Below are 25,244 nucleotides of genomic sequence, written 5' to 3'. Positions count from 1 at the left end.
ACACAACTGGTGTTTCTTTCTTGCTCAAATAAAGCCCAACATGTTCACTAAATGGCTTTATCAAGCAGCAATGCAGGCACTCAAGCTCCTTTTAATAGATAGCCCTGTCATCTTCAACTCAAGGCTTCTGAGGAGGCACTGGTCCAGTATTCATAAAAGGACTGAAGCAGTGCTGAGGGCCTGTGAGGCTGGAGACCATGCACCAATGGCACCAGTGTACCTTATTTTAATTTTAAGTATAAAGATGGGAGAAGGCTCATGGTTAGATTAATCCCAGGTACAGATTTTGCATGCTACAGATGCTACAGAAAGATAAGGAAGCTGAGAAGCTGCAGTTGGTGGCAAGAATGTGGGTGAGTATTGCACCATGGGATATACATAGAAAGAAAGAGAAGAGTGCTGGGAGCCGCACCGGCCTCTCTGGATGGCAGTCACAGCGAGGAAATGGCAGTGTTTGCACAGCTCCTGCCATGAAAAATGAAAACTGGTATCTCCTGCTACTACTGGCTCATGTTGTGCTGGTATTGACCAGGCCTCACAATATTACATATGACCAATATTCTGAACACAGATACCTCATAAGGAAAAGCATATTCCTGCCTTTGCAAGAGAGATTTTATTTATTTATTTTTTTGATTTACTTTTAGGAGAGAGAGAGAGACAGCGACAGCGTGAGCAGGGGAGGGTCAGAGAGAGAGGGAGTCACAGACTGAAACAGGCTCCAGGCTCTGAGCTGGCAGTCAGCACAGAGCCCGACGCGGGGCTCGAACCCACGAACCGTGAGATCATGACCCAAGCGAAAGTCGGACACTTAACCGACTAAGCCACCCAGGCGCCCCTGCAAGAGAGATTTTAGATGAAAGCTCTGTGGATGATTGTCAAAAGGCTCTTTCTATCGGCCTTGCAGATCCAAGACCTAGATAATAAAGGGGGTTAAGAACACAAGAGTTACAATTGAGCCTGGCCCCGAGACAAAGAGCCTATTTTGGGGTTAAGGGCTGAACATAGTTACTACATATATCTTTGCTAATTGGTGAAGCATGGCAGTCCCTTCCTCAAGGCCTACATTCCACAAACACCCTCCCTTACACTGGCAGCTGGGATGAGGATAGATAAGAGTGGCTAAAACATAAACCCAGGTGCAAAGACGGACACATTTAGGGCCCTCTTGATAGTTTCCTCAAACAAACCAATTTAGAAACATTCATCCTCTTGAGAGCCATACAGAATGACTCCTAGCTTATCTATATACAATTTAACCTATATGTTATCCTGTTTTTCACTAAGAGCATCCTGTTAATTCCTTGGTTGTAAATTCACTATGACTGGGATAATTCTGCAGAATATCAAAAACTTGTTATCGCAAAAGGCCTCCCATTGTAGAAATTCCTTTCTCTGACTTCATGTTGTTGCTGAACCTTTAAATAAAGACACCAAAACCGACAGGACAGGGATGCCTGCCTCGTGATCAGAAAGAATCTTGGGGCTCTCTCACTCTCTCTCACTGACACCGTCCGTCCTTCAGGGACCCCTGGACCTGCCGGAGCTGGCCTCCGACAGAAGAGTAACAGTGCAAAAGAGTTAATGGACTAGGGAAAAGGAATGGAGAGATTAAAGGGCTGAACAAAGTCAAGGTGTAAACTTGTGAGAGAGCTGGAGGGCAAGCAGGTTGTGAGGAGTATAGGATATATCAAGGTTTAAGATTCCTAAAACAGTCTAATTCCAGGATGATAATGAAAAACAAAGGTGTGGCTGTGGGAGTGGGGGGTGGCCATAACTGGGCAGGAACTGTGGTTCCCTGGGTTTAAGATAGGCAGGAGACCTTGAGGTTAAGGCGTTGGTTAGTTGGGTCATCCACAGAAGTGTTGGAATTTCCTGCACGTCAAGGCCCTAAGTAAATGAAGGAGAGTGCACAAAAAGGGTGTAAAGTAATAAAGCCTATATTTTAAAGAAGGACAGTTATTGCATGATTCTGAGAGAGTAGAGACCCTAAAATGACAATAAGAGTCTAGACTATGAAGAGAAAAGCAAGTTCAAACTGGCTCTAGGCATGGCAAGGCCTCTGGGGGAACAGCCAAGTTACAGTTAATGCAAAGAGGTAAAGGAACTGTTCTAAAGAATTTGGGAATGACGGGGAATTTTATCTGCTCTGGAACAAGGATTCCAGGGGGAAAGAATGGAAGGAGGGCGTATCAGATTGAAGGGAGCTACAAGTGTGGGGAATTTCGATAGCCATATCTGAAACGAGATAACGTGAAAATGTTTGTCCTTCAAAACATCTAGATATGCTGGATCAAACCTAACAAACATTTTCAGATTCAGAGCTAAGCTTGCAAGAGAGTAAGGGAATCTCCCAAAGAACACAAATAAAGAGGGGCTGAAACCTAGGACGATGAGAGCATGCTTATGCTGGTGCTGGCTGGGCAACCCAAGCGTTTGGATTTTGACATTGCGAGAGGAGCCCTTAGGCCCAGGTACTGCCGGCCGGGAGTGAAAATTTAGATTCTGCACAAAGTCAGAACTCTCCCAATGCTAAGCTTGAATGAAAAGATGGATTTAAAAGAATTCCTTCTTGGTCTGGCTTCTGAGAAGAAAAAAGAAAAACAACTCTCCCATGAGAATCTTTAACCACGGGCATTCATTCACATGGGTTTGGTGTTCGAATGTATTCTACCTGAATGGTCTGGGACCCCAACTTTAAGAAATTCACATGAAAAGTGGTTCTTGTCTGAGCATTTTAATACTGGACAAGAGGGAGAGAACAGGTGTTGGAGAAAACCTAGCAGTCCTCCGCTTTAGTCTACATTTTCGTTGAAGAGAAATATGATCAATACAACACTTGCAAGGATAACAAAGGATTACATTAACATAAATTGGTGGGGGGGGACATGGAATTGAAATAGAAGATAAAGAGGGAAAAGGAATAATGTAAAATTTCTAGTATCACCCCCGTTAAAAAATACATTTTCCCGAGCTAAATTCCATTTAATAGACATCTGGGGTTTAGAGGACCCAGTTAAATGACACCACAAGGAAGCAAACCAACATGTGTAGAGTGTGGGAGAGTTCACAGGACAATTATTTCTGCAATGAGTCAATGGCATGAAAAGATTAAGAGGTATTTAAGAGACCTAAAACTAAAAGTAGTATTTGAACCTTGTCTGGATCCTAATTTGAATGAACCGCCTATAAAAGACATTTTGGAGACAAATGAAGAGATCTGATTATTTGAGGCAATGTGATACTGTGATCAAGAAATTATGTTTTTAGAGATGCATACTGGGCATATGAGGAAAAAGATACATGCCTTAGATTTGCTTTATCACCCTTAAACAAAGAAATCAAGCAGGAAAGAATAAACATGGCAGAGTCTTTTTTTTTTTTTTTTAACTATTTTTAACAGTTATTTATTTTTGAGAAACAGAGACAGAGCATGAATAAGGGACAGGCAGAGAGAGGAGGAGACACAGAATCCAAAGCAGGCTCTAGGCTCTGAGCTGTCAGCACAGAGCCCAACGCAGGGCTCAAACCTATGAACCATGAGATCACAACCTGAGCTGAAGTCAGACTGAGCCACCCAGGTGCCCCAGCAAAGTCTTGATAATGGATGATGGGTACAACGCTTAAAAAGCACTAATGTAGCAAATAAGTTACACTAGAAATTTCTTATTCTTCCCAATGTGGAAGCCCAGCTGATGCTTTGCCCTGCTTCTATAATAAAAAACCAAAACTAGGAAAAAACACTTTGTACCCTAAGATGAAACAACAATGATGAAGTCACCCCATCTAGTTCCAGTCCCTAAAAAAATGGTTTTTTTTAATGTTTATTTATTTATTTTGAGAGAGAGAGAGATAGAGAGAGAGAGAATGAATCCCAAGCAGGCTCCACACTTCCAGAGCAGAGCCTGATGCAAGGCTCGATGTCACAAACTGAGAGATCATGACCTGAACTGAGAACAAGAGTCAGACACTTAACTGACTGAGCCACGCAGGTGTCCCTCCACAACAACAAGAAAAATTTTTTAATTAAGTAAGACCTAGTGTGGACCTAGTATAACACTTACAATGGTGTTATACCTTTTAGAATGCCAATGTCTAAAATAATGTCACAATCTCTGTGGATATGGTTAACATGAGCAAAAGTTACTATTTCCCATCATGAACAAAAACGAAGCTGGTCATTTCATGGCTTCTTACCTTTCTTTTAAAAACTTGAAATTTCTTTAAATGCCAAACAAATACTTGAATGGATCTTCCTGAAATCTGACTCCTTTGTACCTTTAAAAAGGAAAACAGTGTATGAAAATACAATTCACATACTGTAAACTTCACCCATTTAAGTATAAAACTTAATGGTATTTAGTATATCCAAAGTTATGCAACCACTAACACAATCAATTTGAGAACATTTTTATCACCTCCCCCAAAAAATCCTGTACCTGTAAGCATGCACTCTCCAACTTCCACCCCCCCCCCATATACACCCTCATCCTCAATTCCATGCAACCACAAATTTATTTTCTGTCTCTATGAGTTTGGCTATCCAATATATATATATATTGGATATATATATATTATATACAAAATATAAATATATAATATATCCATCATCTGATGGATATTTGGGTTGTTACTATCTTTTGGCTATTATGAATAATGGTGCTATGGACATTCTTTTTTTTTTTAATTTTGATAGAGAGAGAGAGAGGGAGAGAGAGCATTCGAGCAGGAGAAGGGCAGAGGAGGAGAGAGAGAGACTCCCAAGCAGGCTCCACACTGTCAGAACAAAGTCCGACACAGGGCTCAAACTCACAAACTATGAGATCATGACCTGAGACGAAATCAATAGTCGGACCCTTATCCAACTGAGCCACCCAGGTGCCCCCCATCTTAACCATTTCTAAGTGTAAGTGTACAGTTCACTAATGTTCAGTATATTCACATTGTTGTAAAACAAATGTCCAGAACTTTTTCATCTTGCAAATATGAAATTCTATACCCACTAAACAACAAATCCCTTCTCCCCACCAATGCCTTGTAACCACCATTCTTTCTGTTTCTATGAAAGTGACTACATTAGACACCTCCTATACTTGGAATCATACATTGTCATTTTGTTACTAGCTTATTTCATTTAACATAATATTCTCAAGCTTTATCCATGTTATAGCACTTCCTTCCTTTCTAAGGCTGAATAGTATTCCATTGTACGTATACACCACATTTCGTTTAGGCATTCATCCATCAGTGAAGATGTGGATTGCTTCCACCCCATGACTTTCATGAATAATACTGCTATGGACATATGTTTGCAGACTCTGCTTTCAATTCTTTGGGATATATACCCAGAAGTAGTATCGCTGGATCATATGATAGTTCAATTTTTAGTTTTTTGAGGAATTGCCATATTTTCCATGGTGGCTGTACCATCTTACATTCTAACCAACAGTGAACAATAGTTCCAATTTTTTCAAACCTTTCCAATACTTCTTTTCTCTTTTTCTCCTTTCCTTCCTTCCTTCCTTCCTTTTCTTCCTTCCTTCCTTCCTCTTTCTCTCTCTCTTTCTCTCTCTCTCTCTTTCTTTCTTCTCCTTCCATCCTTCCGTAGTAATCATCCTAATGGGCATGAGGTGATATCTTATTGTTGCTTTGTTTTGAATTTCCCTGATAATTAGTGAGCATCTTTTCACCTTTCATCTCCTTGGTTAGGTTTACACCTAAGTATTTTATTCTTTTTGATATATTGTAAATGAAATTTGTTTCTTAATGTCCTTTTTAGATTGTAAATTAATGTATAAAAACTGATTTTTGTGTGTTGGTTTTTGTATCCTGCAACTTTGATGAATTCAGTTGTTAGTTCTAGTAGGTTTTTTTTTATGACTTTGCTTTTTTTCATTTTTATTTTTTATGGAAGTACAGTTGATATGTTCTAGTAGTTTTCTTATGGAATATTTAGGGTTTTCTACATATAAGATTATGCCATCTAATAAGAGAGATAATTTTATTTCTTCCTTCCTAATTTGGATGTCTTTTATTTCTTTTTCTTGCCTATTTGCTTTGGCTAGGACTTCCAATTTGATGTGAATAGGATTGGTGAGAGTGGGCAGCTTGGAAAAGCTTTCACCATAGAGTATGACGTTAGCTATGGGCTTTTCATAGATGGCCTTCATTATGTTCATACCATTTCCTTCTATTTCTAGCTTGAGTGTTTTTATCATGAGAGAGTGTAGAATCTTGTCAAATCCTTTGTCTGCATCAATAGAGACAATCATATTGTCTTGCCCTTTATGTTTTTAAATTTAATTTTTATTTATTTATTTTTTTGAGAGAGAGACAGAGCATGAATGGAGGAGGGGTAGAGAGAGAGGGAGACACAGAATCTGAAGCGGGTTCCAGGCTCTGAGCTGTCAGCACAGAGCCCAAGAGGGCTCAAAATCATAAACTGTGAGATCATGACCTGAGCCTAAGTTGGACACTTAACTGACTGAGCCACACAGGTGCCCCCTATTTTTATTTATTTATTTTTATTTTAGAGAGTGTGCATGAGCAGAGAAGAGGGGCAGAAGCTCCATTGCAGAGCCTGATGCAGGGCTCAATCCCACGACCCTGGGATCATGATGTGAGCCAAAATCAAGAGTATGACACTCAAGGACTAAGCCACCCAGGGGCCACTCATGCTTTATTTTGTTGTGGTTGTGTATTATAGTGATTGATTTTTATATGTTGAACCATTCTTGAATTCCAAGAATAAATCCTACTTGGTCATGGTGTATAATCCTTTTATTGTGCTGTTGAATTTGGACTGCTAGGATCATGCTCATCTTCTCTGTATTGTTACAATTTTAGTATTGTACTACCAGATCAAGAACTCCTGTGGCTTTATTTTTTAAACGGGGTATAATGTGGGGTGACTGGGTGGCTCAGTCATTTGAGCCTCTTACTCTTAATTTCTGCTCAGGTCATGCTTTCACAGCTGGGAGACTGAGCCCTGCACTGGGCTCCTCACTGAGCATAGAGCCTGCTTGATATTCCCTCTCTCTCCCTCCCTCTCTCTCTCTCTCTCTCTCTCTCTCCCTCTACACCCTCCCTAGCTCGTGCTCTCTCTTAAATAAACAAATAAGGCATAATGTACATTGAATTCCATAATGTACTTTGCATTTCAATTACCAAATGAGTAAATGTCTCAAAGGGCAAGAATTCTTTTCCATGCCCTAAACACTGACAAAAATTAAGACACACTTGCTAGTTCTTCTACTTGTTTCCTTTGCACAGGTGGCATCACATCCTACATAATATCCCTCAGTTGTAATGTCAGAAAGTGACTGCTTCTTTGGAAGATGCTGTCTAACAATTTCACTCACAAAGAGCATCCAGATTTGTAGATTCTAGGACACCCTATGAAACTTGTTTGTAAACACACCCAGATTGCTTAAAATAAATAAGAGCATGAATTAGATGTACTGAGAACTCAGTTCTTCTTCTCCAACGAATTCAATAAGTCAACTTTTAGAGTACTTAAAATACAGCCCCTCCTGAAAATAATAATAACGTAACAACATAAAATACAGCCCCTACTTGTAGTAATGTGCGGAGTGTGTGGAACATAGCAGTGGATTCATTCATCCGGCTGAGTAGGGATTCGAACATATATGCCAGATACTCAGGACTATGAAGGACACAATTCTTTGGAGAAAAGTTCCAGGGACCACACTTTGGTTGTCAATTGACAACAGCTACTGAGAACTTCTGCTTCTGTTTCACAACTCATCGGATTTTCTGGGATTGGCCCAGAGCTGGGAAAAGAAATAAATGTACAGTTCACTTATTTAACAGGTATTTACAATACCTAAAGATGATGTCCAAACTTCCGGGAAGCCTCTTGCCAGATGTGGCCCAGACAGGGGGCAAAGGAGGAAGAGAACCTCTCCACAGGGCGCGGGTCCGGGAAAGACGTAGGAGGAGGAGGAAACGAAACCGACGCCCCAAATTGGGCGGGGTGGGAGCGAGAGGGGGACCAGCATCTGGGGAAGGGACCCACCCTCGCCGACCTCTCAGGCTCTGCGCCTGCGCCCTGAGCGGTCCTACGTTCCTCACGTCTGACAACGCATGCGCCTTGAGCAGCGCGGCGCTTCTCGCAACCTCGCCTACGCAGCCGAGTTTGTCTCCGCCTTACTGCGTTCGCATCCACCTGTCCCGGAGTTGTTGGCTTCTGGGCACTGGGGTGGGACGTGATGTGACACCTGGTGTGTTGTACTGGCCAGTTACCCTATAGGTGGTGCTCTGGCCTAGAAAGAAAGGTGAAAGCGCAGACCTTCTAACGCATTCTCCTGCCACTGCCATCGAGAAGCATCTGGAAGCTGTCTCTGGGGGAATTTTAATCTTATTTGGAAGCAGCCACGCACAGGGGTTCTTTTTTATTTAGAAACACCCTGGAGGTAATGGACACCTCAGAAATATCATCCCTTCTTTGTCTTCCGTAGGAAGCTGAATTACAAAGCTCCATAATAGTTACTTTATGGGTGCCGGGGACACCTGGGTCAGTTAAGCATCTGACTCTTGATCTTAGCTCGAGTCATGATCTCATTGTTAATGAGTTCCAGCCCCGCATCAGGCTGTGTGCAGTGCAGGCAGCGCAAGCCTGCTTGAGATTCTCTCTCTTCCTCATTCTTCCCCTCCCCTGCTCGCTCGCTCACTCTCAAAATAAATAAACTTAAAAAAAATTTTAAGTACTTTGAAGAGAGGAGAGAAAAAAGGAAAGCTTCACACACATGGTTACAGGTATATTTTTGTCTTTGCATCTTTTGAAATGTGTCGAGTGTGCATGTGTTTTTCTTTTAAAGTTTGAGTATGTCCTTGACTCTTATCAAAATGTGGACAGAAAGTCGCAAGTTTAAGAACTCTGAGTAGAATTCAGTAAAGCTGGATGGAACTATATGTACGTGTTAAGATAAACCATCTTGTGTAAACCACCAAGCTTTCCTGAATATTTTTGGACAGAGATCTTCAGGGGTTGGGGCAAGGATGGTATAGGAAAAGAGGAACTAGACACTTTCGGAAAATTATTGGGAGTGGTGGCCTACAGGAAACAAATCTTTATTATCTCTATTGTTGTATGTTCCTTTTGGATTTGCCAAAGAAAATTAAAAGGTTAATTTTAGCATGAACCCACTAACTGTGGACATTTGACGTAAAGGAAATTAATTGGGTGTGATTGGCAGGGTTGAGACCTCAAGTTCCTCCTCAGGATAAGGAAAATTTCTTTTAGTGAGTAATCTGCAGACTGATTATGGTATACTCCTGTCCCCAGCCATGCAAGATAACTTCATGCTCCCTTCTGTAAGGGAAGTTTTGAGGAAAAATTTAGTTAACTGTGACTAAGAGGATTTGCAGAGAAAAGGTGGATAATGAAAGATGTCTGACACCTCTCAGTCCTTGGGTCACCTGAACCCATTCAGTTTCATTCACCAGTGAGTGGTTAGCAGATGTAAAGCATAGGAATTTGGGACCAGAGATTGGAGTTACAAAAAGTTGAAAGTGTAAAGTCAAAGGCCAGAGGTTTAAAACGTTGCTTCTTAGTTTGCCTTATTTATAATTAGGAGCCCAGAAGATGAGCTCCCAAATAAAATATTTTAGGAATAGTGTTTCTTAAGTAACTCCAAATGTCAGTACATGGACAAGGAAATAAATGAAGCTTAGTGGGTAATACATCAATCAGACTGAGTAAAGAGCAGCTCCTAGAGATAGGAATTCCCCACAGAGGAGAAAAATCACATCGCAGAAGAGGATACTTAGTAAAATTTATTTTTTTAAAAAAGAAAAACAATAATTTATGCTCTTGGCAAAATAAAGGATCTTGTCAATATAAATGTTTCTTAGAAAACATATGAAAAGATAATATAATATACATATCAATAAATCATTATCAACCTTACAGCAAAAGCAGTGATTCCATAACAGTGATAAGTGAGAATATTTCTGGCCCCTACACCACTGGAAGTTCCTATGATTCCTCCTTTTTTTTTTTTTTTTATACAGCTGTGCCCTCATTTTAAGAAACCCTGATGTACACATATCTAAATTTAGAAAGTCCATTGATTACCTTTACAATCAACAATTCTGATTGATTGATTGATTGATTGATGTAATCTCTGAACCCAATTTGGGGCTCAAACTCATGACCCCAAGATCAGGAGTCAAATGCTCTACCAACTCAGCCAGACAGGCCCCCAACACGATCAACAATTCTTTAAAAAAAATCATGGAAAATATTTCTGTAAGGGATCTTTCAAATTAGCAAACTTTCCTAATGTGTTTAGAATATAATTAACCAATATATGTGTTCCCAACTTCTTTCATTATAGTTCTATTGCATAAAGCGAGGTATACCTGAAGTGAAGCAGTAACAGAATTGGGCCTCAGACCTAACTGGAGAGAGTATATTCTTACTTATAGTATGAGGAAATGGTTGGGGGCACAAATTCTCTCCATCTTTTGTTTCTCTTATTGTGAGCTTTTAATTTTCTTGTCTCTACTGCTTTCTGGTAAATTTTGTTTACCTAGTACTCTCAGGAAAAAAGGAGGAAGTCATATAGGAGGGGGCAGATTAATGAATGAGTCAATTCCAGCAGAGCAGAGTGAGAGGAGAATCTGGGATTCAGAGTGTGTACGTGGACATAGGTGGGGGAAAGCAGGAGCGATTCTGAACCCTTGACATGCTTTTGAGGCCCCTCTCCCAGTAGGGGCACCTGACCTCCCTTGAGGAACAGCAAGGCTGAGTCCAGCCTTCCCCAGATGAGACACATACTCAAGAGAATGGACTTGGGCCTATTTGTCACATTCCTCCTGGCTGCCTTCAGCACAGTGATAGTGTAGCTCACAAAATTCTTGGATCCGGCTGCAGGCCTCCAGCATCATCACTTTGGGGACTGTGATTACCACTCGGAAGAAATTCGGGTACTCAAAGCACTGCAAAAATAAAGCCTGTTATTCTCATAGCAATTGAGTCCGATACTGAACCACCCTACAGTGGCCAGGGTCCTAATCAGCAAGAAGCATTGATGTCATTTACTCAGAGCTATCTATTCACTCAGTTCCACTGTGGAAGGTGAAATAAAATGGGGTCACTTATGTTAAGGGTTTGGCTTTTTTTTTTAATGTTTTTTATTTATTTCTGAGAGAGAGAGTGTGAGCAGGGGAGAGTCAGAGAGAGAGAGGGAGACACAGAATCCGAAGCAGTCTCTAGGCTCAGAGCCAGCTTTCAGCACAGAGCCCAATGCGGGGCTCGAACCCACAAATGGTGAGATCATGACCGGAGCCGAAGTCGGACGCCCAACCTACTGAGCCACCCAGGTGCCCCTATGTTAAGGGGTTTTAAAATGGACCCAGAAGGCCATTAAGGATGGACCTTATGTACCTCTTCACCCATGAAACCATGAACTTTTGAACTGGGCCAAACCACAGATCTCAGAAGGACTCAGCTAGAGTCTTGGTTCTTGCTACAGTAAGAGACGTAGCTTAGTGATAGCCTTAGTAACCAATTCAGCTGAGATTAGTTTTCTGTCATCAATCAATCAAAATTATTTATAAACATCATATACAAGCATTCCTTTTTGTCTTTAAAAACCCTTGGGGGCACCTGGGTGGCTCAGTCGGTTAAGCCTACAACTTCAACTCAGGTCATGATCTCACAGTTCATGGGTTTGAGCCCCACATCAGGCTCTGTGCTGACAGCCCACTGAGAGACTGGAGCCTGTTTCAGATTCTGTATCTTCCTCTTTCTCTGACCCTCCCCTGCTCTCTCTCTCTCTCTCTCTCTCTCCCCCTCTCAGAAATAAATAAAACATTAAAAAAAAAAAAAACAACAACCTTGGGGCGCCTGGGTGGCTCAGTCGGTTAAGCGTCCGACTTCGGTCAGGTGAAGATCTCATGGTTCATGGGTTTGAGCCCCGCGTCGGGCTCTGTGCTGACAGCTCAGAGCCTGGAGCCTGTTTCAGATTCTGTATCTCCCTCTCTCTCTGACCCTCCCCTGCTCGCGCTCTCTCTCTCAGAAATAAAACATTTAAAAAAACAAAACAAAAAAAAAACCCTTGACTTTTGTTCTGGGGAGTGCAAGGACACTATTTGGGTCACCACCCAAATCTGTGTTCCCCAAACTGCAATTCTGAGACACCAAATAAATGTTTCTGTTTTATTTTTAGCCCTGCTTCTTTTCTTGGTTGACACCATCATTGGGGTGCTAAGTCTAGAAACAATTCATCTTAAGAGGGACTTGTGGGACAGGCCTGTTTCCCTTCACCTAAAATGTTCAGCCACAACTTTTCTTCCTGGTACAGATGGGATAATGATGGGGGAGAAACAAACTTTGAATAGAGGCCATGAGACATCAGTGTGAATCTTATCAAATGAGAATACGCTTTGTTGAGGGGGGAGAAAAGGCATGCTAAAGACCAACTCAACCCACGGCTCTAGAAACCGTTGGGAATGTCCTTAACTGAGAGATATTAACACTCACCGTTGCTGGGAGGCAGTGGACTGATTGCTCAGCAACTAACCGCTCTGTGAACTCCACATCATTCTCAAATTCTGGGAAATGTTCCATCTCAATTCCAACCTATACCAATAACAGGGAGAGGCAAACTTATCAGGAGGGAAAACAGGCCAACTCCCCATGCCAGAAACTAAGGTAGAGACTGCTCTAAAAAATATCTTGGAACTCTACTACTGATAACTAAGAGTTCTAACACTTAGGAGCCCAGGGAATTTTTCATAGGGAAGAGAGGATATATTTATATTAATATCCTAGTTTATTGAAGCATTCCTCCCTGGATGTTGATAAGTGAAAGCTGGAAATGGAATGCCAATGTGTCTCTAAAAAGGGAACATCAGCATTATGAGCCAGGCCATTGTTGATTGCATGGAACTATCTCACCAATTACAAGATATTTAGTGTCCCCAGTCCACAAAATGCCAATGCCCCAAGTTATTCTGCAAACAGGGACACCTGGGTGGCTCAGTCAGTTAAGCGCCCAACTTTGGCTCAGGCCACAACCTCACGGTGAGGTGAACAGACATTCAGAACAAAGCGATTCCTAAACTAACAGGCCCGGAAGCTTAGCTGGTTGTCTTTGTGAGTCCTGCAGACCAGCTTCTGCTTGCCTTACAGCAAATGCCTGCCACCTACATACTTACCATGAGGTACATGGCCCCAGAAGGGCGAACTGGCCGGAGTCCTGGGATGGCAGCTAGTGCGCCATAGCAAAGGTCAGCATTGGACTACAAGAGGAGGCAGAAAGATGTCAAGGATCAAAATAGAAGTGAAAGAAAACCACGTCATCAAAAGTAGAGCCCATGCTGGAGGCAGGGAACCTAAGTTTGCTCTGTTGGCATAAAGGGCATAGGAAATCGGCAAAAAAAATCCTATCATTTGAAGCTTTTGGCCAGGAGCAGAGTGAATTGCCAGGAATGAGAGACATGGACGGGCGGATAGTTACACAGATGCCATCTCCTTATTTGGAGGTCCCATAATGGAACACTGCTCCAGAAACGAAGACCCGTTATTCCTAACCGCGTTTGCGGCATTCCCACACTCCCAAAGTAAAAGGGTATGGGCTGCCCTTACCTTCAGGAGGCTCAGAGTGTTGTGGTAGAAGTCCTGAGGGGTGCGGTGTAGGATGCTTTTCAGAGCACCCTGAACAATGGTGCAGGGTCCCAGGATCCGCTGACTCAGTTTCACCAACCCATCTCGGATCTAAAAGACCGCCAACCCACAAGCATATTATTTAGCCTTCGTTAAGCATTCCAGGTTTAGGGATTCTGGTTCTGGCCACTCTTTCCATCAAGTTTGTAATCTCTAGGGAAGTGGTGGTGCATGCCTACTGGCCCCCTTAGATCAGACCACCGTGGTTTGTAGCCCAGCTCTATCACACACCTGCTGCGTGACTTGGCAAATTATATAATGTCTCAGTGCCTCAGTTTTTTCAACCGTAAAAAGGAGATAATACTATGGTCTCATAGAGTTGTTGGGAGGATTGAAGTAAAATAATGCGTATCAAGTGCTGGTACATTTATAAGCCTGCGAACAATATCAGGGATCATTATAGCTATTGTTTCCTTATTTGTGGTCCTAAAATTAGAAACAGATGGAACTTCTTCATACAGATACAAGAAAACTGAGTTTTGGAGAGGAATAACTCAGTACCATCTTTACCCAGCATCTTTCAGCACCCAGTACTACAGGACCAAGAAGAAAGAAGAAAAAAGAACACTACGGCCAAAAAAATCACCTCCCAACCAGTGTGCATGCAAAGTAAATATACATATATATCCTAAATTAGGCATCCTGGTCACCTCATTGCTCTTACCTCATTGCCAAAAATGTCTCTTCGGTCATGGATGAGGATCCAGCCCAACCTCCAGCCGGGAACCAGCCAGCGCTTGGCCAGCCCTCCACAGGACAGGATGGGGACGTTGCTGCTGAGGGTGGCCAGAGGCTCAAATTTGGAATCCGAAAACACCTGAGAAGAGATGCCTGCAGTTGTCTTCTGACTTTCCTCCAAGTCCCACACCTCCCAGCCTTTACTTTGTACAACTAGGGACAGGACTTTGGATTTATGGGCTCATCCTACCCTGAAGCATGACTGGGAGCCCAGGAGGCTTGAAAGGAGACTATATAAAGATATATAACCTGGTGTCTGGTCTGGATTAAAGGAAGCCTACAATGGGGATACTGACCCTATGCCAAGAATATGTACAACTCAACGAAGCTCACTCTGGGGAATGAATGCTTGTTGGAATTAGAGATTTAAAAAATAAAATAGGTGTCCACAACCCTTTACCTGAGGTTCCTGGGCCCATATTTGTTGCAGAATGCAGGATTGTTTGTATTTTAGAGAAGTTACCCTGGATCATATATTATGTAACACCCCCAAGGCAGGTGGGACAGTACTCCTAATCAAGCATATTAACATTTCTTTTCCTTTCCTTACGTTCTTGACAAATATATAGATCTGTAAGTGAGATACATAAGAAATCTACAAATATCTTTATATCAGGTCAAGCCAGGTTTTCCCACCAAATGAATTTCAAAAATCTTCAGATTTGTATACCTTTTTAGACTTCAGAAAACTGGTTAAGGGGTGGTAGAATCTATATACACTTTTAAGAGTGCAGGGATACTGATTTGTGTACTGAAATGATTAGGAATTACTTCTGGTATTTTTGACGCCACCTCTAAAGGTCCCATGAAATAATTTGGAAATGAGATTTTAGTCATATATCCCCCCCAAAACTTACCATGTCTCCATAGATCTCATCAGCTAAGATGGGGACACACTGCCTTGCAGCCACTAAAAATAAGAAAAACAGGTCAAAATCATTTTTCTTGTTGTTGTTGTTGTTGTTGTTGTTGTTGTTAAGTAGGCTTCACACCCATCATGAAGCCCAACATGGGGCTTGAACTCATGACCCCGAGATCAAGAGTTAGATGCTTAACCAACTGAGCCACCCACACACCCCCAGGCTGAAATGTTTTTTAATGTGAATTGCCTTAGCAATTAATATTTGTCTGCACTTACTGTATTTTGCATTTGATATTTATGTGTTTTGTTTCCCTGTTTAAGAACTATAAATTCTTGCCCTCTTCCAGGGTACAGAGGCTAAATATGCCATTTGATTGACCAGATATTTCAAACCCACTCTTCCACATATGGAAATAGTGAAGAGGCAAGTGCTGCCTTTTTCTCACCTACTTGTAGGCGAGGCCTCCTGTTCACACTGTGCACTGGAGACCCCAGTGGGCCTCCCCCACCTCCATCCTCAGCTTGGAACTAACCCTTTTCTCATTCCAAGAAACAGCTCAAGGATCCTATTCCTATATCTTCTCCTGTCAAATGAAGTCTGATGGACTTACCAGCCAGAATTTTCTGGAGATGACTTTTACTGAACACTGACCCACAGGGGTTTGATGGATTATTAACAATGAGACAAGCTGTCTTTTCATCAATTAGAGATTCCATTTGTTTCAGGTCAATTTCCCAAGACTTCTCTGGCTGGGGAGGAAGAAAGGGTGAGATTAAGATGGTTCTGAAAAATTGAGGGGGACTATTCACTTAACAGTATATTCTAAATAATAAAATGTGTTTGTGGCCTCCACCACCTACTTCCACATCTTTCTGTGCTAAGACAATGGTCATATATTTTTACAAAGTTGTAATTGAGCACTGGAGTCTAAAATTAAAAAGTTGTTTACCAATAGATTGTAGAGTTTGACCTCAATTCCCATTGATTCAGCCAAAGTCCTGTAGAGAGAGAAACCAGGTCTCGGAACTAGGATGTTTTGTCCTGGGTTGGCCAACACAGCTAAACAAAGTTCAATAGCCTGACTGCAGCCACTAGTCAGAATGACATCCTGTGAAGAAATAAAAGGTTCATTTTGTTAGGGGTTCCAACAGCAATAGGAGAAGAGACATTGTCAGATGGGTGAGTGGGGAGCAGTCATATACTTACTTTTACAAGTTCTCAGTAAAGTAGTAAGGTCGGTACTAAGCCAAAATTGAAAAAAAAAAAAATGCTTATGTATGTCCATATCTAAATGTTGAAAGTATTGACCACGTAAAAGAAGTAAATCACTTTAACAAGGACATGTCGGCTGTGCAGACTTCCATTGGAGAACATTATGACCTTGGACTTTTTCACTTGGTTATTTATTTACTTTTGACCAGAAATTTGAAGCACAACTCTTCTCTGAAATACAGACTGAGGACACCACTTACGTTAAGAAATATCGACGCACAGGGGCGCCTGGGTGGCTTAGTCAGTTAAGCATCCGACTTTCGCTTAGGTCATGATCTCGCGGTTCGTGGGTTTGAGCCCCGCGTCGGGCTCTGTGCTGACTGCCAGCTGAGAGCCTGGAGCCTATTTCAGTCTGTGACTCCCTCTCTCTCTGACCCTCCCCTGCTCACGCTGTCTCTCTCTCTCTCTCCTAGAAATAAATAAAACATTTAAAAAAAAAAAAAAATATCGATGCACTCAGTCGATGATAGAGGGAGAGTGGCATTTAAAGTTGGTGCTGCCATCGATACAATATTCCATATTACCTCAATCCTCCCATCTGAGTGAGCTTTTTTTAAAATATTTATTTATTTTTGAGGTATAGAGACAAAGGGTGAGCGGGGGGAAACAAAGAGAAGGAGACACAGAATCCAAAGTAGGCTTCAGGCTCTGAGCTGTCTGCACAGAACCCAACAAGGAGCTTGAACTCATGAACCATGAGATCATGACCTGAGCCGAAGTTGGATGCTTAACCGAATGAGCCACCCAGGAGCCCTCCATCTGAGTGACCTTACAGTGAATGATGGAAGCTACAAATTTAAGAAAGATCCTATTGGTAAAATAAAAAATGTTACTTATTTGTTGCTATGAATTATTGTTTTTTAAAGTTCTTTTGCAGTGGGGCGCCTGGGTGGCTTAGTCGGTTAAGCGTCCGACTTTTGCTTAGGTCATGATCTCGCGGTTCGTGGGTTTGAGCCCCGCGTCGGGCTCTGTGCTGACTGCCAGCTGAGAGCCTGGAGCCTATTTCAGTCTGTGACTCCCTCTCTCTCTGACCCTCCCCTGCTCACGCTCTCTCTCTCTCTCCTAGAAATAAATAAAAATATTAAAAAAATAAAATAAAGTTCTTTTGCAGAAACTCAAATGTAGGTGGCCCTCTGAGTCCTTTGAGCCTCCTTAAGAAAGAGAACACCACATAAATTGTATTCAACATCATTACCATACTGTAATGATATTAAATATCATCAGAGATTAAGTGGCCTCACCCTATGAGAAGTTCTCAAATTGCTATAGGGAAATTCTTCACACTTTTTGTTTCCTGAAACCCTTATTCCTTGTAGAACAGAAACAAGGAAAAAGGTGTGGCTTTCCCAATATTGCTTCAGAGCCGTTACCTTGTTAAGGGCCTACCTTAGCTTCCAGGGGTGCCTCGGGCCGGTGGTAATAAGAAGCAATATCCTCTCGACTGGATAAGTAGCCTGAAAGAACAGAAGGAAGAAACCGAAAGTTTGCATCTGGCAACTGACCACTATACCCTAGAGTCAAAAGGGCCTCAGCTACCTCCTTCCCCAGCTAAGAGCACATACTGTTCAGTTTAGCTCTCAGTCAATATATGTTTAAATTATGTTTTACAAATAATAATCACAAATGTGTAAATAATAACAATGAGAACTTTCCAAACTATAAAACACTCTACATCATCTTGCTTACTATGTTTTATTTTTCATAAAAAAACAGTATTTAGATTATTCCTAAATCCCTTCCAGGACTGTATTTTTTGAAGCGTTGTAATCAATGCATTTAAGTTTTCGGTCCCTTTTAAGTTTTTTACATTACATCATATACCTATTAGGGGTTTTGCACAATTTTTTCTTTTAATATCAATTCTTACACAATATTTCCAAATGTTGGCTTACAAGCTTGAAGTAGAGACAGCATCATGCAAATTATGTTTTGCAAAATTGCTTTACAAGAAGACTCCATTCAATAAAGTCCAGATGCAATATTTCATAATGTTCCACTTAATAGTTAGAGATAAATGTCTTGAATTTATAGAAATCAGCACTTTCTTAATTATTAATAAGGAAGATAATTTTCCTAGATAAATGTGATGATCTATATTTCCTTAGGCATGAAATGTTCATATCTTTTGAATATTTGTCAAGTGGAGAACTGGTTTTGTCTTTTCAGGTTGAATCAGTTCCCTAATACTTTGGGTATAAAAGTTATAAACTTGTTTTATAACCTAATTTTTGGTCTTATTTTGTTGATTTTTGTTGTATGAAACTTTATAAAACATAAACAATCAACCTAAAAATTATGTCCCTCAGACTCTTTGAAGTGTTTTTAAAATTGTATTTTAGCACAAAACTGGATTTGTTTCCTACATGAGAACTATATCACTATATCTTGCCAGTTGTGACAACATGGATGGACCTAGGGGGTATTTTGCTGGGTGAAAGAAGTTAGACTGAGAAAGACATATTCCATATAATTTCACGCATATGTGGAATCTAAAAAAAACAACAAACAAATGAACAAACAAAAAAAGCAGAATCAGAGCTATAAATACAGAGGGGCGCCTGGGTGGCTCAGTCAGTTAAGCGTCCGACTTCACCTCAGGTCATGATCTCACAGTTTGTGAGTTTGAGCCCTGCGTTGGGCTCTGTGCTGATAGCTCGGAGCCTGGAGCCTGCTTCAGATTCTGTGTCTCATTCTCTCTCTGCCCACCTCCCACTTGTGCTCTTTTTCTCTCTGTCTCTCAAAAATAAATAAATGTAAAAAAAAAAAAAAAAAGAACTATAAATACAGAGAGCAAACTGATGGCTTCCAGAGGAAAGGCGGTAGGAGGATGGGCAGAATGGGTGAAGGGCAGAGGGAGATATAGCTTCCACCTATAGAATGAGTAAGTCATGAGAAGAAAAGGTGCAGCATAGGGAATATAGTTAATGGTACTGTACTAGTATAACGGTGACAGATGGCAGCTACCCTTGTGGTGAGAACATAACGTATAGAGATGTTGAATCACTGTTGTACACCTGAAACTAATGTAATGTGTGTCAACTATATTCAAATAAAAAATACAGATAATTTTTAAAAGGTAAACAATATGTTTCTAGACGCACATATAGATGGGGGAAGGGGTGTGTGCAACACTAAAATAAATGTTTAATGTGGAAATGTTTAGTAGATGGAGACAGTTGAAACTAAATAAGAATACAGATGGGGAAAATGGGTAAAGAGGTCAACTGTATGGTAATGGGCAGTAACCAGACTTGCGGTGATCACTACGTAGCATATACAGTTGTTGTATTATACAACTGTACACCTGAAACTTCTATTTCAAAAACATCTAAATAAGAATAACTTCTCTCTGTCAGAAACAACCTTCTCCTTTTCAGTGGGACAGCCCATTCTTTATATTTTAGTTCATTTTTATCTCTTTCTTTAAGCTGAAATAGTTAGAAATGCACTTCAATGTGAACAGAACATTCAACCACATGGTGATATTTGGCCATAGTTAAAATAAGTGTTGACTATATAGAGAAGTGGAAATGAAGCCAAGGAGCTATTTACATAGTGCAATAAGTAAATTAGGACCCAGAAGCTCAGTAAACAAGTAGCTGTGAAATTAAAGGCCTTCATACGAAAATTTGCATTGTTATTTGAAAAATAAATACATGAACGGAACAAAAGAGGAGGAGCCAGTGTTCCAAAGGAAGCCAGGAAAGGAGCTGAACCCTGCTGGCTGTGTTTACGCATTCTGAGATCCCTACCCCCAAATCCAAATGGTCATTTTATCTTAGCCTCTTTCTTAGGATCTATGAATCACGGAAGCAAGAAGAATTACTAAAAATTTACTCCTAATAGAAGAGCACTAACGATTTGTACGCCACCAGACAGTCTCAGGAAGAGCTTACCAATGGAGGGGGCATAGCCATTATACTTCCCCGAGTCCAGAGCATCTTTCATTGCTTGGGTGACTTCAGGGTCTGTAGGCAGGTTTCCAAACACAGTAGGGTCCCCTTTTCATAGAAGAGGAGAAAAAAAAAAGAGCCAACAAGAGGTTACTTTTCCATGCCCAGTGCTTGGATTCCTTCTCTACTCCCAACTTCTCCAACCAGTTGCGAGGATGGTGCTAAGGAGCAACAATGACTATCCCTCACCCGAGAGTCCCCAACTCACCAATTGACAGAGCAATTGTGGTTTTGTTTGGATTAGGCTTCACCTTCGTGCTGTCCACAATGGCCCGGATGGGATTGAAAGTTTTGTTGGACATGTCTGAGGGCTTCACGGACCATCTGGCCTTTCTGCCTTTCATTTTTCCTGGCAGAGAGCTTCTCGCACCGATGTTGACATGCACATCCAGAACTGAGGGAAGGTTGCTGTTGCTGTTCATCTGAATCATATATGAGTCCATCACTAGCAAAGCCTATGAGGAGAAGGAGGTCCGTGTGACACTAAGAACAGGGCACCATCCTGGGAGGCTATATTCGAACCTAAATATATGGGTGATTTCACTAGATGTCTTTCCAAACTGCTTTGTTGGGCCACATTTTCATGCTTTGTTTTGTAAATAAGGGGAGTTTTAAGACTTTTTGCTGAGATGGGGGGCGCCTGGGTGGCTTAGTCGGTTGAGCGTCCGACTTTCGCTTAGGTCATGATCTTGCTTCGTGGGTTCGAGCCCCGCGTCGGGCTCTGTGCTGACTGCCAGCTGAGAGCCTGGAGCCTGTTTCAGTCTGTGACTCCCTCTCTCTCTGACCCTCCCGTGCTCGCGCTGTCTCTCTCTCTCTCCTAGAAATAAATAAAATATTAATAAAAAAAAAAGACTTTTTGCTGAGATGGAAAATAAAGCAAGAACCCATTTTATAATATTAGCAAAGACCATATTATATACACAGTAGATAAGTATTAAGACCATGGATACTTATGCTACTGTGAAACTACATGCAACCATAATGTCCATAAAAGTTTAACTGCTCTCAGTGAAACTGAGGGGGAAATGACATGAAAATCGTGAAACAAAGGATATTTATGTGTTGCCTCCTTTCCATACAAAGCCTATCCAGGGGTCTCCCTAATGCTTCAACAGACTGTCTTGCTCTCTGCAAACAAGAACCAGGAAGGACCATTCCACATTGTTAGAAATTTAGTGTTAGAATCGTCATTAGTAAAAATAAAGTCCTATCCCACGAGCATCTTACTGTCCTGTTGAAAAAAGAAGTCAATACACCATAAAGAAGAAAGCATACATCCCACTTACCACCACCAGATTAGCTGAGGCTTGAGAGTTTACCTTCCAACTACAGGAGAAACTGCCCTCCTAGGAGCCACACCTGGAACCTTTCTTAGTCCTTCTTTGACAAGTCACAGGGACAATGGCCTCAGATGCAATTCTTGGCTCCTGAAATAGTTTGTACAAATGGGCGTTGGGCCTGGAATCTTCCTGCTATTGGTTAGGGTGAGAACTGGATGGCCAGCCCTCCTTTCCCTCCCCTTCCTCACTTGCTGCTGCTTCTCAACTCTAACTCTTCCCCCACCCTCACCACCATACCAGGAGTTTGTCCTCCCTTCAAACATCTGTGTTAACTCTTTCTGGCCACTTTGTGAGACATTTGAGAGGACTGTCAGAGGGCTAGTTAGGATTACAGTTGGCAATTTTTATTAAACCTCTTTTGATACAAAACAACCTATTAAAATGTTACCAGTACAGACATGTGTAAAGTAAAAAGTGAGAGTCCCTCCTTGCACCTTGCTATCTACACACTCCATTCTCACTACCCCCCATAGTTCATACACTCGCCCCAGGGGTAGGCAGTGGTAATGATTTGGATATTTCTATCCGTTTGCCAAGACAGATTAATAGGTAGGTAGATAGAGAATAGATACATAGTTAGATACAAGATAGACACAAGATAGATACATGATTTTATAGATTTTCAAAACACTGAAGGAATTAGTTTCCACAAGTTGTTCTGTAATATACTTATTTATGTCCTACTTCCTGCACTCCTTTCCCCATTCACATGGTTCTTCTTCAGTCACAACAAATGGGGCAGTTGAAGCAAATTAAGTTCCACTCCACAAATACCTGAAAAGATAGTTGAAGGGTCTTCAAGGCAACTAAAACCCGTGGAACGTTATCCTGTACTGTGAATTCTCCTTTATTTACCTGCTAGGGTGTTGTGGGGAGAATAAGATATCAAGTGAAGTCTAAACAAAACAACCTTGCTAAGGGAGCACAGCAGAAACCTCAGCATTCAGGTGAGCCTATAAAAAAGACCATCCACTCAAGGGTTAAAAGAAGCCTCAGGGACTCGATAGCTCAGAGACTGTTTATTAATTGGAAGACAAAGAGTTGTTACATAAGTTCTTTCTCCTCGATTTACTTTTAGGTGATTGGAGTCTCCAGTGGGGAGTGAAAAACCTTTTATTTTTCTGGACCTTTCTTCTCTTAGTGCTTTGAAGAACTTATCTAACACATTCCCTTCTCTACTCCATTGAAGCAAGAATTCACCACCTCGTCTTACAATGGAGCAGCAGAAGCACAAGGCAAGGGCAGGAAGCCAGCCAGGTCATAGCAAATTTCAAGTTCGAAAGCTGGAAGCCCTGCCTGAGCTAGATACCCAGGCCTGCTTTGTTGCAAAATACAGGTACACAGTCTCCTCTCTACAACATCCAAAGGCACAGAGAAGGAAAGAGTTGCACCAGTTTTGCTATTTGACACCCTATAGCAAAAGGTACATGGCTTCTTTGTTTTACTTAGTGGTAGTTAAATATTGTATAGACAGGTATATACTTCACAGGCTGGAAAAGGGTTACCTTTGCGTAGTTGCCCACACAATGAGGACACAGTATTGTATCCAGAGCACACAGATTTTATCAAGAAAGAAGACCTTTCTTTCCTAAATGCTTTTATTCCACCACCACACACATTTGAAATAGAATACATGTGTACTGGAGAAAATCAGAAAAAATAAAAGCATTTCTAATTCTACTACCACGCTTATTAACACATTAGTTTTATTTCTCCCCCACAATGTATGTACTTTGTTCTATACATATATTTTTCAAATTGAGATAAAATTCACATAACAAAATATGCACATTTTCATCATTTCAGAGTATAAGATTCAATGATTTTTAGTACACTCACAGTGTTGTGCAACCATCACCACCATTTAATGCCAAAGCATTTTCTTTTACTCTTCCTGTTTTAGTAATTAAAATCCTTGTAGAGTAAATTGAAATACTGATGTTTATAAACTGAACTCTGAACACTTCCCCCACAACCCCACCCCATAGAGATGGCCACTTTAGCCATTTCTTAAATCTTTCCAAATGTTTTCTGTTTCTTTTTTTAATTTTTATTTTTAATGTTTATTGTTGAGAGATAGAGAGACAGAGGTGAGTAGGAGAGGGGTAGAAAGAGACGGAGACAGAATTTGAAGTAGGCTCCAGGCTCTGAGCTGTCAGCACCGAGCCCAACACGGAGCTTGAACCTACAAACCCTGAGATCATGACCTGTGCTGAAGTCAGACACTTAACCAACTAAGCCACCCAGACTCCCCCAGTGTTTTCTATACAATACTTAATACTTACATAGCTGGTTTTACAGTTTTTTGAAGATATGAGTACTACAAATTTGTTCTATAGCTGCACTGTCTCTTATTACAGCCACTAGTCAAAAGTGGCTATTGAGTACATGAAATGTGGTTTGTCTAAAGTAAGACGTGGTGTTGGAGTAAAACAAACATCAGGTTTTGAAGACTTATATAAAAATAATGTAAAATATATCATCAATAATTTTGTATTTGATTACATGCTTAAATAATATTTTGGATATATTGGGTCAAATAAATTAATTTCACCTACTTCTTACATTTTAAAATCTACTAGAAAGTTTACAATTCTTGTGTGGTTTGCATTCTGTTTCTATTGAATAATGCTATTCTATAGCTTGCCTTTAAAAATATCTTAACATGTTGTCTTGATATCCTTTCCATTTTCATACATGGAGATCAATTCCATTTCTTTTAATGGCTATATAATGTTCATTTAACCAATGCTACTCTTGTTGGACATAGGGCAGCTTCTAATTTTTTTTTCCCTTACAAATAAAACATTGAAACACTCATTACTGATAATTGAAAGAAAATTATTTTATAAGTATCTTGTAATTTGTGAGATAGTTTCCTAGAGGTAGAATCATATTTCAAATACTGATAGACCTGACAAATTGATCAACTGATAGGATATAGAAAGAAGAGACGATACAATGTCTTATTTTGACAACCTCTTGGAGTTCAGACTACATGTCACAGCTACATATCCTGCTTGAAGGACGACAAAGGGAATCAAAACAGCAAGGTTCTTTAGGTGACCAGAATCTCAGAGGTTAAGATTCTTCTTCCTGATATTGACCTTTGCAAGAGTCAAGCAAAGATGGGATTTTTTTTCAAAGTTAGAAGCTATTGTGACTGATTTCTGCAACTTAAGGTCTAGACTTTTTTTTTTTTTTTTGAGAGAGAGAGAGAGAATGAGTAGGGGAGGGGCGCAGAGAGAGAGAGAGAGAGAGAGAGAGAGAGAGAGACCCAGAATCCAAAGCAGGCTCCAGGCTCCAAGCTGTCAGCACAGAGCTTGACATGGGGCTCAAACCCACGAACCATGAGATCATGACCTGAGCTAAGGTAGGATTC

At 41.0% G+C, this 25,244-nt stretch overlaps 1 protein-coding gene across 2 annotated transcripts; it reads right to left on the bottom strand.

The window, feature by feature from the left end:
* Positions 1–4,163: 4,163 nt before the first annotated feature.
* On the bottom strand, positions 4,164–21,884 carry TAT (tyrosine aminotransferase). 2 transcript variants are annotated; one of them, XM_039221904.1, is made up of 13 exons: positions 21,842–21,884; positions 20,731–20,977; positions 20,466–20,570; positions 17,956–18,023; positions 16,247–16,405; positions 15,908–16,046; positions 15,292–15,344; positions 14,361–14,513; positions 13,619–13,747; positions 13,189–13,272; positions 12,512–12,610; positions 10,805–10,965; positions 4,164–4,278 (listed from the first exon to the last, which is right to left on the bottom strand). In XM_039221904.1, exons 2-12 carry the CDS (start codon positions 20,963–20,965, stop codon positions 10,825–10,827), a joined length of 1,365 nt encoding a protein of 454 aa, XP_039077835.1. In that variant the 5' UTR covers positions 20,966–20,977; positions 21,842–21,884; the 3' UTR covers positions 4,164–4,278; positions 10,805–10,824. The 2 variants fall into 2 exon arrangements, with proteins under 2 accessions (XP_039077835.1, XP_039077826.1); XM_039221895.1 differs by lacking the exon at positions 4,164–4,278 and having other exon boundaries at positions 10,010–10,965.
* Between the last annotated feature and the right edge of the window lie 3,360 nt (positions 21,885–25,244).

Source organism: Hyaena hyaena, unplaced genomic scaffold (assembly GCF_003009895.1).
Source record: "Hyaena hyaena isolate Hyena2069 unplaced genomic scaffold, ASM300989v1 scaffold_18, whole genome shotgun sequence".
In the NCBI taxonomy this organism is placed as follows: Eukaryota; Metazoa; Chordata; class Mammalia; order Carnivora; family Hyaenidae; genus Hyaena; species Hyaena hyaena.
This window is presented reverse-complemented; position numbering and strand designations above follow the sequence as displayed.

Coding starts and splice junctions, on each gene's coding strand:
- TAT (XM_039221904.1), bottom strand. CDS start 20,965: ATGGACTCATATATGATTCAGATGAACAGCAACAGCAACCTTCCCTCA. Junction 16,047..16,246: donor TCAAACTCTACAATCTATTG/GTAAACAACTTT, acceptor CTTCCTCCCCAG/CCAGAGAAGTCTTGGGAAAT. Junction 14,514..15,291: donor ATGAGATCTATGGAGACATG/GTAAGTTTTGGG, acceptor ATCTCTTCTCAG/GTGTTTTCGGATTCCAAATT.